The following is a 12,919-nucleotide window of genomic DNA, read 5'->3' on the forward strand; positions in this document are numbered from 1 at the left end:
CGTTGTTGTATACATACATTGGTCTTTCCCAGTTAAACTCCTATCATCTTTTTTTTTATGTTGGCAAATAAAACACATTGCTGTATAGTCTCTACTGTAAAGGTCTGCCTCTGGAGAGATATTACAAGTAATTGCATCTGCACATAGGCTACAGACGCGGAGGATGGGTCATACGTTCTATTCACAAAGTGTCTCTAAACGGGTTATCAGTCACGTCCCTCAAGGGGTCTGGATCTAATCAGGTGGTATTGAGGTTTTATCAATGGCTATGTCCATGAAAAATGAAGCTCCCTTCTTCTTTTCAGCTGCTTCATTGATAATAACTGTGTAATGCCAGTCCAGACAGTGCACCATCATCTGTGCCATAAGAGGTCCAGACAGACCACATACTTTCTCTAGTGAACAGGAAATTGCAACAAAGGCCTAAACCACAATCCTTATTCCTTAATCCTTAAGCCAGCCAGTACCACTAATGTAGCAAAGAACGGGAACAGCCAGCGCTAGGCTTGAACCAGAGACAGTACCTTCGTTTACATACAGACCTATAAGGAGGTAAGCCTGTCCCTCTCTATAGATATGCATATGGCACTCAGACACTAGAAAAGGCCCCTGTGCCATAGCGGCTCAGAGCTCTTGCCAGGGGGCTAACACACTCACATTCAGGCAGGCTATAATGATTTAACTGTTATTGTTAACACATTGCTGATAAATTCCTTGATTGTGTTTGAGAACATAAATTGTCCATTTCCAATCAGACGACAAACAAGAGTGGACAGCACAATAACAGAAGCAGGCCAATTGGCAGGGCACATGACATTCCATTCAGAACAATGGGAAGGGTTTAAAAGCGAGTCCTCAATGGCAGGCTGGCAAGAGCAGACACCAGACATTGTGGTAAATAGAGGTGTGTGTGTGTGTGTGTGTGTGTGTGTGTGTGTGTGTGTGTGTGTGTGTGTGTGTGTGTGTGTGTGTGTGTGTGAGTGTGTGTGAGAGAGAGAGATTATTACTTTATTATTACTTACTATATTACTTATTATTACTGCACTGTATTATTGTGTCTTCTGTATCTTGATGCGGCAATGCTAATGTTGAGGGACCAAAGCCAAATAATTATTTAACTCTTGTGTACTCGTACATTGGGATATAAGCGATTCTGATTCTGATAGAGAATAGAGAAAGAGAGAGAGAGAGAGAGAGAGAGAGAGAGAGAGAGAGAGAGAGAGAGAGAGAGAGAGAGAGAGAGAGAGAGAGAGTAGGCAGACAGCGTAGACCTCTAAATACAGTATAATCACTTATTCATGACGGATGATATGGAGGCTTTAAACTGATGACCACGTGGTAATACCACTTGTTAATTGACTTGCAAAGAAGCATTCCAGCATGGCCAGGAGGAAAAGGAGGGTCCCTACAGGTTATTGGCGACATGGTGTGGTCAAACAAAGGAACTACACAAATCTCAGTAGTGTAAAGCCATTTCTCCCGACGGTCATCTCCAAAGGTACCAAAAAACGAATCTGGTGCTTTTCCACTACAGGGCTGACCCGGTTCGACCCAGGATGGCCAGGTTTATTATCCTTTTTCCATTACCAACCGAGCTGGCCCGAAGCGATCCGAACCGGGCCGAAAGGTACTTTTTTAGCTACCCTTCAAGAGCAGGAACCAGGGCTGGACTGGCCATCTGGCATACCGGGCATTTGCCCGGTGGGCCGCGGCAGTTTTGGGCCGAGCCGACCGGCAAAATAAAAAAAGAAAAAAAAAGTTTTTTTTTTTTTTTTTACCAGCCGGCCCGGCCGAAAGCTACCATCGAACGGCCCATAAATCGAAAGCTACCATTGAACGGCCCATAGATCAGGGACAGCGGCCCATTGGACAATTTTCGATACAGACACTGGGCTGGCCCAATCAACAGAGAGAAGGGGGGGGGAGGTCAGGGGTCACGCACGCACGCAGCACCAGACGTCCGTCTCAGTTTCGCGGTAGTTTTGGGCCGAGCCGGCAGGCAAAATAAATGTAGTTAGCCTGGATAGTTACTAGATAGATACTGAGAGAGATGGAGCGCAAAAGCACACTAAAACGGAAGGGAGGCTGGGAAAAACGTAGGGAGAAAAACAAAAAGAAACTCGAGGCAGATGCTGCCAAATGTGTAAACATTAGGGACATGTTTGCTGCACCCTCAAGTTTACCACAGCAGCAACAGCAACAGGTTGAAGAGGTGGCTGGCAGGGAGGAGCGGGAGCAGGGTACAGATACAGAGGATAGAGAGGATACAGAAGAAGCGGGGCCAAGTAATAATATTACTTAATATTAGTTCATATCCCTTGTAAATCACAATGTAGAGTTGCCATGAAAAGATAGACGCGACAGTTGCGTGCTTTGTTTTACTCTAAAGCGCAATGATAGGTTGATAATGGAATTTTTTTTCTAGAACAACAAGGCTGCGTTCGTAAATTCGCTCTGGAATCTGATCACTGAGTACACTGGTCTACTTGCACTGGTACCATTGCTTACTGTATGTAGTCGTCTTTGTAGTGGTTTGGGGGAATACTACAGTTTGTCATATGACTGTACAGCACACAGTATATAAGACGACGAGTATATAAGGCAAGTATTTTTGTGCTGGTGGGTGTGGTCCGACCGATTGGGGTGGGCCTGTCTGAGCCAAAAATGCCAGGGCCTAATTGTTGTCCCAGTCCAGCCCTGGCAGGAACTACAGGGCCGAAAGGTACTTTTTGCCAGGCTGCGTGTGACGTGTGACGCTGCACACCGTTGATTGGTCAATGGAAATCGTCATCCCATGTTCATAGATTTCATCACTAACTGCCATTTTTAAATACCACAACAGATTTCGCTCTAGGAAAATGTCACTTACTGTTTCTGTAATAACGTATTAATAAAGATTAGAAAAAATATGATAACCATCGTATTATCTTAGTTTAATGTCATTTCAATGCATCATAGAACTTTTATTTACAACAAGCATAACAAAAAATCGCTATTATGGCGATGTCCTGTAGAACTGAAAGCGGCAGTTAACAGGCAGGTAACATCCATATGCTGTATATATAAATAATGTCGGTGTTGACCGTGATAGAATGGTTTCAGATTCCCTGTCCTCTCCCCTATCTGGACACGTTTGAATTGTTATCCTAACCCACGGTAAACCACAGTTATTAACCCGCAAAGGGTGCCTCCGGGCACCGTGTTTGTCCGTGAATAACACCGGCTATGAAGGTGGTACAAACACAATACTACTTTGCTAACTTCACCATCGGTATACGGTCATTTTGAGCCCTGAACCACCGCGCTGACACCCCGAGAAGTTATGCTTTTAACCGTAAACTCAATTAACCGGGAGTTCACCCGCTGCTGCAAGCGTATCTATAACGAACGCGGAGATTTAATGAGCCCCGAGTCAGTCAGCCTTTCCGTAGAAATACGTAGCACCGTTATATATCTAACGTTACATGTTTTAAGGCTGATCTGTGCATGATAGTGCTGCATTATGTTGATCTATTTATATCGATCTATTCTTGCCAATTCCTTATTACCAGTGGAAAGGGGGAAGGCTAAAACACTTTGAATGGAATAGATAGGACTTTCCGTTCAATGGAGGAAGCATGACACTCGCGAGTTCATCTCGCTTTTCCCCCCGTTGATGTATTAAACAATCCAAGCAATCTAATCAGAGCAGTTGTTATTGTGTAATATTATTGATGGATGTGCCATTTTTGATGGAGAGCAGTGAGCGGATGACTTGATGTGAGCATGTATTTGACTAATGCCGATAGTCTTGCTCCGAAACCGGAGCTGTCTACAGCGGATTCCACAACGTTCATTCAAACTACCGTAATTCATGAACTATATGCCCAATCAAAAAAATTCAAACAGTTTCTGAAAGCAGAGAAGTTGCACTTTTTGAACAGTTGAACTTTTTTAGGCTTATTACGGTAGTTCACCAACAAAAAAAGCACAGTGCTCAACGGACACGCATTTCCCCCCCGCTGATCTGTATAGCGGGGGGGGGAATCTTATGACACGTAACTCCTCCTTGTCCCGGGTCGCTCCGTATAACGGAGAAGCGTTTCTGAAAGTACGGCACGGCTCGGATACAAAGTCGACCCGGGCTAGCCCTGTAGTGGAAAAGCACCATTATCTTTTCATCCCACAGTCAGAGACACTCATATCTTATCAAGTTTCAAGATTTTATTTATTCCTTGTCTGTACCCCAGAACAAAAGGCAAAAATACACAGTAAAGAAACAAAACTACAGAAAGAAATACAGCACATAAGACAGAAAAAAGGCAGCATACATAAAAGATTCATTCTGAATCATGTACTGCCCCCCTGCCATAACATTGTGATCCTCAGGGGCTGGACTTCCGAGTTTACACAGTATGTCTGACTAGAAAAGTTCACAATTCTCACACTTCGGTTAAATTGTGCACTGAGGTATAATGGTGTTCCACTTATTTCATCCTCAGTGTCTTTATGGTAACTGTTGCAAAAAATACATTTAAGTTGTCTATTTTCAAATGTTTGTCTGCATGTTAGGGAGGCTGTAAGAGGAACTTGTTGGAATCTCCCCATATGTTCTTTAGAGCCCAGCAAGTCCCTTAACTTTTGTTACTCACAATCTTTAAAAGCTTTCAGATAAAAGATTTTGGTAAAGAAATGTCAATATCCAATGTCACAAAACATTATTAACAACGTGATAAGGATCTCTGTGCACCAAACATTGACAAAAACAAGCAAATGCATCTGTGAACTAAAATGGAGCACACATTGTTACATCCCAAATGTTTAACTTCAATTCTTACACTTCATTTGGACCCAACTTCATGTTCACTATATACACAACTGAGGCAAAGAAAAATAAATTGCTTACAAAATACAGAAACAAACTATTTATTTCAATGAGCTTAAATTTCACTAAAATGGCAAATGTATGTACACTACATGAAAACAATCTTCAAGCATGGTCTTAAAAAATAAACAATAAATAAAATGCATGGCACAAGTTTGGACAATCTAAATGAGGCACAATGTCTCATCATGAAATATTCAAGCTGAATAAACAAGCTGCTGAAGCAAGCAAAAAAACAACTTACCTCCTGAATCAGCTTTCCAGCTTGGATGCCAACTGACAAATATCACAGTCTAATTATAATATAATGAGAATAGCAAGATAATATGTTTATATTTCAATATAATATTTGTATTTACACATATCTGTTTTTATCATTTACACAACTGAGGGTGTTGGATAGGGGAATCTAGAGATCATTTCATTTTAACCTCAGGACACTGAGACGACCTTGCTTATAGCAAATTACATGACTTGTAAACAATTAATCTTAGAATATTCTTAGACATTATTAGTCAGGTGAGGTTCTCTTTTTTCCAGGAGCATTTTTGGAAATGTCCTTTTTAAGGCAAAGATATCAAGTTCGCAAGTCATCTTCCTCTCCTGCTCATTCTCTGGGGTTATTCAAATCCTTCACAAATCCTTCATTTAATTTCACAATTGTGTGTACAAAATGTGTAAAATAGACCCATAATCATCATCTCATCATATATAGAATGGAGCTTTTACATTTTAGAGAAGATGGACAATTCTCAGTAATCCTTGACCAAAACGTCCACACTCCTCTTTGCGGTGCTAGATCCCCCTTCTAGCTGCATGGTTATAAGATCTCCTCTACGCCATGGGCGAAGATCATGACCAGGCCCGGCTCCAGGATCATGTCTTCTCCCATGTGTTGGTTCTCACAGGCCAACACCACCACTGCCTGCTTCCCAGGGATACGCTTGGCCACGTAGTTCTCATAGTAGCGCCGGTTCATCTGCCGCGTCTCGAGTGTGGCCAGGCCCTGCGGCCAGTTGCGCTCGTGGGCATTCTCAATCAGGTCGTTGACGATGGACAGAGGACAGCCGCTGTCTATGAGGGAGCGCTTGATGACTGCCTGGAGCACCGCGTCCGGAGTGGAGATCATCCCGCCCCAGCGAGTCACTCTGGCAGGCTGGAGGGAGTTCACCCACCTGTTGGGAAGGAGAGAAGGCAAGTGAGATAAGGGATATGGTTTGTCACATTAAAAGCACATTTATCAAAAATACTAATAATATCTGATACATAGGCATTCATTTCTTGGCTTGGCTGTAATTAAGTCCTGGAGAGAGGAAGGATACTCACTCGAGAATCTCGTTGTACTCGATGCTCTCCTCCAGGTTCTGCATGTTGGGGTTGGCACTGCGTATTGCTCTCATGTAAGCTTTCAGCAGCTGGATGTCCCGCTTCTAACAGAGCAAAACACACAAAACATCAGACCAGTGAACATTGCACCCCTGGGTTTCATTTGTCTGCATAGTTTTCACAGAAGCACCTCTGTGACATAATGCTTACCTGCTCCCCCAGCTGGTGCTTGTGCTCAGCTGCAGTCTTCTCCAGGTCAGAGATCTTGGTCTGCTGCTTTTGCACGACGCCACGCAGATGCTTGATACAGTTGTGGTTGGACATCTCGTCTTTCGGCATCTCTAGCCTGTAGAGAATGATACCTTTTGCGTTGGTGACACATCATACAACTTGAAGCCAACGAATCATTAAACCACTCGACTAGAAACTATTCAGACATTTCTTTGATTGTGCGATGGCGTTCAGCAACAAAAAATTCACTGCCATATTTCTTTTATTCAGAGGATTTTTATTTTATTTTTTACTCAGAGCAGCCTGTTGTGCAGTGTGTGGTAGGGGTCAGTCTGTTGTGCAGTGTGTGGTAGGGGTCAGTCTGTTGTGCAATGTGTGGTAGGGGTCAGTCTGTTGTGCAGTGTGTGGTAGGGGTCCCTCACCCGCAGCCCTCCTCACAGTTGACGGGCCTCTTGGGGTTGTGCTCACAGTCCTTCAGGTGAGACTGGAGCTGGTCGAGCCGCAGCGTGGCGGTGCAGCCGAAGCCCGCGTTGTCGCAGGCGAGCTGGAGCTTGGAGAGCATGTTGCGCATGATGCGGGGCACGGGCCGGAGGTGGGCCAGCGTCACCACGGTGCGGTCCACTGGGCAGATCTGCTGCTGCGCGAACCAGGTGGTGATGCAGGCGTTGCAGAAGGCATGCTCACAGTGCGGGGCCTACGTGTGAGGAACATGAGAAAAGGACATGGGAGACGAGAGAGGAGAAGGAGAAGAGAGGGGTGTGAGTATTTGGGTCGGCTGTGGCTCAGGAGGTAGCCGGCTCCTCCTGTCCAAGTGTCGAGGCGTCCTTGGGCAAGACACTGAACCCCAAATTGCTCCCAATGAGCGGGCCGGCACCTTGTAGCTTGCCGCCATTGGTGTGCGAATGTGTGTGTGGATGGGTGAATGAGAAGCCATTGTACATAGCTTTGGAATAAGCCGCTTTGTAAGTGCAGTCCATTTACCATTTGAAAGGAAAATAAGAACGACTGAATCATTTGAGGTCTTTATCAAGAAGGCCCTTCTTCAGGTCTGCGTAAGAGGGATAGGAGGGGCTAACCTGCACAGGCTCCTCCAGCACTCCACTGCAGATCGGACATAGCAAGTCTTCATCCACCTCCCCTTGGAACCTGGTGACGTCGTACCCCATGGCACATTACTGAGACCCACTGATCCTGCAGAACACACCATGTGGCTCGGTGAGTTAAACCCGCTGTCACACAATGGAAATGATCAAATGGATTTAATTTGATCCTTATGCTATGGATGGGATCAAATTACCTCACTCACAAATGGCCCTCATCTCCCCATTCAGCAGTGTCCCTGGGAAGTCACATGGAGTGGGTGAGAAACTGTTCGGGGAGAGACAGAATAGCATACCATCAAAACAACAAACATAATGCACAAGAATCCAAGGAAATCCAAATAAATCACTCTCCAGTCTCAAGGAGAGGGACACAGCCCGCCAGACAATTTCATGATTGTAAGAAACTTGATTGCTCTGTAATTAGGCCAGTCATCTGAATCACTTGACGGTAAAACGAATGAGTGGTTCAGTAACTACATCTAAATCAAGATGTACGGCCATGTGGTCTACTTGTAGAATCGGACAAATGCCTAATGGTCTCTGGCTCATGAAAGATTGTACGTTGGAGCCTGAAGATGAATCAAAGTGGCTTGATCTGAAACAGTGTCAGTGACTACTGAGCAGTGGATGGGCATAGGCGTTCAATCTGTTATTGAATTCTTGAACAGACTAGGAAAACGAGTCTCCAACCTTGTCTGGTCTACACGAGATCAAACAAAACAAACTGCACACTACACAGCTTTGGCTCTTGGTGGTGTATATTAGCCGTCTAGCCTTACATATTTTAGAGGACTTGTTGTCCCACTTGACTGGTGGTGACCTAATTTCAGTGTGGCAGGCTGGCAGCACAACAGACGGAGAGGAAAGGGGGGGAGAGCATTTCCTTAAATCTCATTGTGGAGGAGGTGGGGTGTGTGTGTGTGGGGGGGGGGCGCCTCGTCTGTCATGTAGACTCATTATTCCTGCCAGGGATGAACTGTGGAATACTGACAGAGGCTGACTTTGTAGCCACTGGTTAAATAAGGTGTATTGTTGCAGACACCGGCTGGTTGGAGGCGATGGTTGAAAAGCAAGCCCCTCGGGCTCCCAACCCATGTTTTCACCCCCACATCACTAGCTAGCTCATTCAATGGCCCAATTAACCACCGTTAACTACGTTAGCTGACTGACCAACAGGTTGACCTGCCGCTTGTCTTCCTGACCATGATCAGATAGTCGTCCTACAATTTGCCAGCTGCCACATTATGAGCTACCGTCGGCTAGCATAGCTGAAGACAGACAACTGGTACCAGCTACATTCCTGCTATGGTGCTTAGCTAGTTAGCCAACTTAGCTATTATCTAAACAAAACACAATCTCATACATTAAATAAACGAATAAGTCATAATTGGCATGCAAGGGTGCGATACACACTTACGTGATTCGTGAATTCTGTCGCGTCGCTCTGCTAGCCACTTCCACAGTTCTCTGGCTCCAGGCTAGCAGGCTACATCCTCCGCCTTGGCGCTACGCAACCGGGGGATGCGTTCGTAAATTTGCTCTGATAGCCACGGAGCGCACACTGAGTACAACGTCATAGAGCGACCGAGTAATTTGATTGGACAACAGGCATTCTATGAGTGCTGATCAGAGTTCCAGAGCGAATTTACGAACGCACTCAGGGTGGGGCGTGGTCTAGACCTGGGGGCGTGGTCTAGACCTGTGTGTGTGTGTCATATCATGTCATCAAGCTCAGAGCCCCTCTAGGACTTCATGTGGACTCGGTGCACATCATTCACATAATCACATTCACATTCGGCGTTGTGCATTTTTCACCACTTGGTTGGTGTGTTCATCCCAGGTGAGGTTGTTGGTAATGTGGACCCCCAGGAACGTTATGCTGTTAACCCTCTCCACAGCAGACCCCTTGATGGTGATGGGGTCTTGTGCCTGCTTCTTTTTCCTGAAGTCCACCACCAGCCCTTTGGTCTTGTCGTCGTTGAGAGCGAGGTTGTACTGAACCAGGCGGTCAACCTCGTTTCTGTAGGCCGTCTCGTCGCCATCAGTAATCAGGCCGATCACTGTTGTGTCGTCTGCAAACTTGATTACCGTGTTGGACCTGTGGGTGGCCAAGCAGTCATGGATGTACAGGGAGTAGAGGAGAGGGCTCAGAACCTAGCCTTGGGGGGCACCTGTGCTGATGGTCAGGGGGGCGGAGGTCTTGGAGCCCATTCTCACCACCTGCTTTCTATCCGTCAGGAAGTCTAGGATCCAGTTGCATAGGCTGGGGTTGATGCCTAGGTCCCTGAGCTTGTTGTAGAGGGGATTATTGTGTTGAATGCTGAGCTGTAGTCTACAAACAGAATTCTCACATGTGTTCCTCTTGTCAAGGTGTGTGAGGGCTGTGTGTAGTGCTGTGGCAATGTCGATCTGTTGCTTCGATTGGTGGAGGTCTAGGAATGGTGGTAGCTCCCTGCAGATCAGGATCTTGATGATGTAGCTTTTTCTGTTAGGACTCCTTATACCGCCCAAAACCCGGATCCTGTGGGTTCCATAACATTTCCACCAAACGCAGTGTCAATATTAAAATCTAACCTGTTTATTCAGCATTGTGTCTTGATGATATATGATGATGAGTTTGGTCACCTTATCACGAATATGACCATGGCAATCATCCATGTTAATGTGTCAACATCACAGCATTAATGAACTTTACCCAGTCTTGGCAAGTCAGCTTCGAGACGCGAGAAGCATTCTGGTGGCCTAAATTACATACAAACTTAAGTTCAAGATATTACAGAAAAGGTCATTCCTAATCCTACTTACATGACAGTTTCAAATACACCAGAGAAAGATATAGCCTACTGCATGTTACCTATAGTTTTTTACCTTTCTTTTTTCCTGGCAAGATAGTCGGCTCTTGCTGCAGGGTCTGCGTTGACCCGCTGCCTGTATCGAGCAGTCTTCTGTTTGCTTGTTTGTGGTGCCATCTAGAAAATAGGTTAAACTAGTTAAACATAACTAATACATCTACAATTACCTAAATGGAATGTCATGCTATACAATTTTTAAATTTCTTTCATAAGATTGCACAATAATCAAAAAGAAACGTTAATTCCTAAATAGGAATGGAAAATGACAGAAATGTAGACAAATATGTGTTAAAGTATACAAAGAGTTATGCTAAAACAAAGAACTGTATGTATATAAATCATTAATAAAATATAAATATACAGAAACTACAAATACAGGACGTATATCTATCATGTAAGACACTCAGCAGTGGTCGCCCCACATGATACTAGGTCACCCCAGATGATGTTTTCAAGTTCAGTCAAATATTACAGGCTAACAGTTAGCTACAGAAACCAAACTAGCTACTTCTTACCACATGTCACTATCAAATTTATCATCAAAATATAGATTTGCAGATAAAACTTATTATTCACATGATATCCAAAAGTGGCAAGTACATGACAGCAGTTAAAAAAGAGATTTATTTGCAAATATGAGAGAGACTTACTAACCTGCCAGTTGTTTCTCTGGGTCCCTCACATGTGGCTGGCGGATGCAACATCTGTCCTTGAGGTGGTTTCAAAATAAAAGTCCCACAATTGTGTTTTCTTGATAGTCGCCCGAGATGATATTTCATAAAATGAACATATTCGGACAACATTCGTTTGTATATTATGATGGAAATATATGTGCAAATGCTTCATAGTTTTGTCAATAAATGTAAAACATGTTTGAAATTATGCCAAATAGGGCGAGGGATATATTTAAATTGATTTTAAGTGATTTTAAACTGGTTGTCCAAATATAAGTCAAGGCTGGACGGTCGACCCAGATGATGTTTTGACACTTCAGATAGCTGAAAAATTACCAATAACTAAAATGTTTGGAGAAGTTAGAGTGGGTATGTATATGGGGAAGGTATTAGACATACATGTTATCTTTTTATGTATTTTGATGTTTTTTTTAAGGTAAAAAATTCAGTTGGACAGAAAAAGTAGGCGTCACGTCATTGACCCACAAATACAGGATGACCTGTCCTGGAAGATCAACACAGCAGCCATCATCAAGAAGGCACAACAGCGGCTCTACTTCCTAAGAGTCCTCAGGAAATACCACATCGGACAGGAGATGCTTGTGACCTTCTACCGCTGCGCAGTGGAGAGCATCCTCACCTACTGCATCTGCGTGTGGTTCTCCAGCTGCACAGCCGCAGAGAGGAATGCGCTACAGAGAGTCGTGAGATCGACCCAGAAGATCACCGGCGCCCCCCTCCCCTCTCTGGAAGAGCTGTCCAACACACACTGCCTCAGGAAGGCCTCCAAGATCTCCAGAGACCCATCCCACCCTGGGTACGAACAATTTGCTCGGCTGCCCTCGGACAGGCGGTTCAGGACCATGTTCGCAAGGACAAACAGACTGAAGCTCAGCTTCTACCCCAGGGCCATTCAGGCCCTGAACACAGCAAAGACCTAGGTTCTAGGCCCTGGACAATCTAGACAATTTGATGGCAGCTACTAGATTGAAATCAAGTGCAATACTGAAACACAACTGTGAACATTTCAAACCTGCAAACTGCGACACTTTAAATGAATGTGCAATAACACTATGTGCAATATGACAACCCTCGGGTACATAAGGTTCAGAGATAGGAAATGTTAGAATAGGTATAGCATAGCATAGAGTACAGCACAGTGTTTTATTTGTATAGTATAGTATAGTGGATACTAGTGTACATAGCCTTTATTTATGTAAACCAGCTCTTTTCCCTTCTTGTTTTTAGTTTTTTTCCTAGCACCAGGGGAGCCCCCCCTCCCAAATTTCGTTGTTTGGTACCTGTACTATATCAATGACAATAAAGACCATTCATTCATTCATTCATTCATTCATTTTTCTGTTAGGACTCCTTATACCGCCCAAAACCCGGATCCTGTGGGTTCCATAAAATTTCCACCAAACGCAGTGTCAATATTAAAATCTAACCTGTTTATTCAGCATTGTATCTTGATGATATATGATGATGAGTTTGGTCACCTTATCACGGATATGACCATGGCAATCATCCATGTTAATGTGTTAACATCACAGCATTAATGTGTCAACTTCACCTCTAATGTTTAATGTTATTTCTGTGATTTGTTTTGTGATTTGTATTCTTTGTAAATGGAAGAGTAGCTGATGCAATGCATCAGCTAATGGGGATCCTAATAACATCAATTCAAATGTTGCTGTACCTCATATCTTCTCCCATCTATCGCACCTTCACCACCACTTCTGCAGCACCAGTCAGTGCCCCACCACCGTGGTTATGTTCTATGCACTTTCACTGCCTCTGCAAATTCTACTACTGTTGCAGATTGTACTGTACATAATAATGATATATTGTAGGACGGTCCTAGGACCA

The 12,919-nt window shown here is 44.2% G+C and overlaps 1 protein-coding gene across 3 annotated transcripts; it reads right to left on the minus strand.

The window, feature by feature from the left end:
• Nucleotides 1–4,284: 4,284 nt before the first annotated feature.
• rnf41 (ring finger protein 41) lies at nucleotides 4,285–9,011 on the minus strand. 3 transcript variants are annotated; one of them, XM_080533997.1, is made up of 7 exons: nucleotides 8,942–9,011; nucleotides 7,719–7,789; nucleotides 7,498–7,612; nucleotides 6,844–7,115; nucleotides 6,401–6,536; nucleotides 6,191–6,294; nucleotides 4,285–6,039 (listed from the first exon to the last, which is right to left on the minus strand). In XM_080533997.1, the coding sequence occupies exons 3-7, from the start codon at nucleotides 7,585–7,587 to the stop codon at nucleotides 5,685–5,687; spliced, it is 957 nt and encodes a 318-aa protein (XP_080390123.1). In that variant the 5' UTR covers nucleotides 7,588–7,612; nucleotides 7,719–7,789; nucleotides 8,942–9,011; the 3' UTR covers nucleotides 4,285–5,684. The 3 variants fall into 3 exon arrangements, with proteins under 3 accessions (XP_080390123.1, XP_080390124.1, XP_080390125.1); XM_080533998.1 differs by having other exon boundaries at nucleotides 7,728–7,789; nucleotides 8,942–9,006; XM_080533999.1 differs by having other exon boundaries at nucleotides 7,728–7,760; nucleotides 8,942–9,002.
• Between the last annotated feature and the right edge of the window lie 3,908 nt (nucleotides 9,012–12,919).

The sequence above is a fragment of the Nansenia antarctica genome (genome assembly GCF_963989245.1).
Source record: "Nansenia antarctica genome assembly, chromosome: 6".
In the NCBI taxonomy this organism is placed as follows: Eukaryota; Metazoa; Chordata; class Actinopteri; order Argentiniformes; family Microstomatidae; genus Nansenia; species Nansenia antarctica.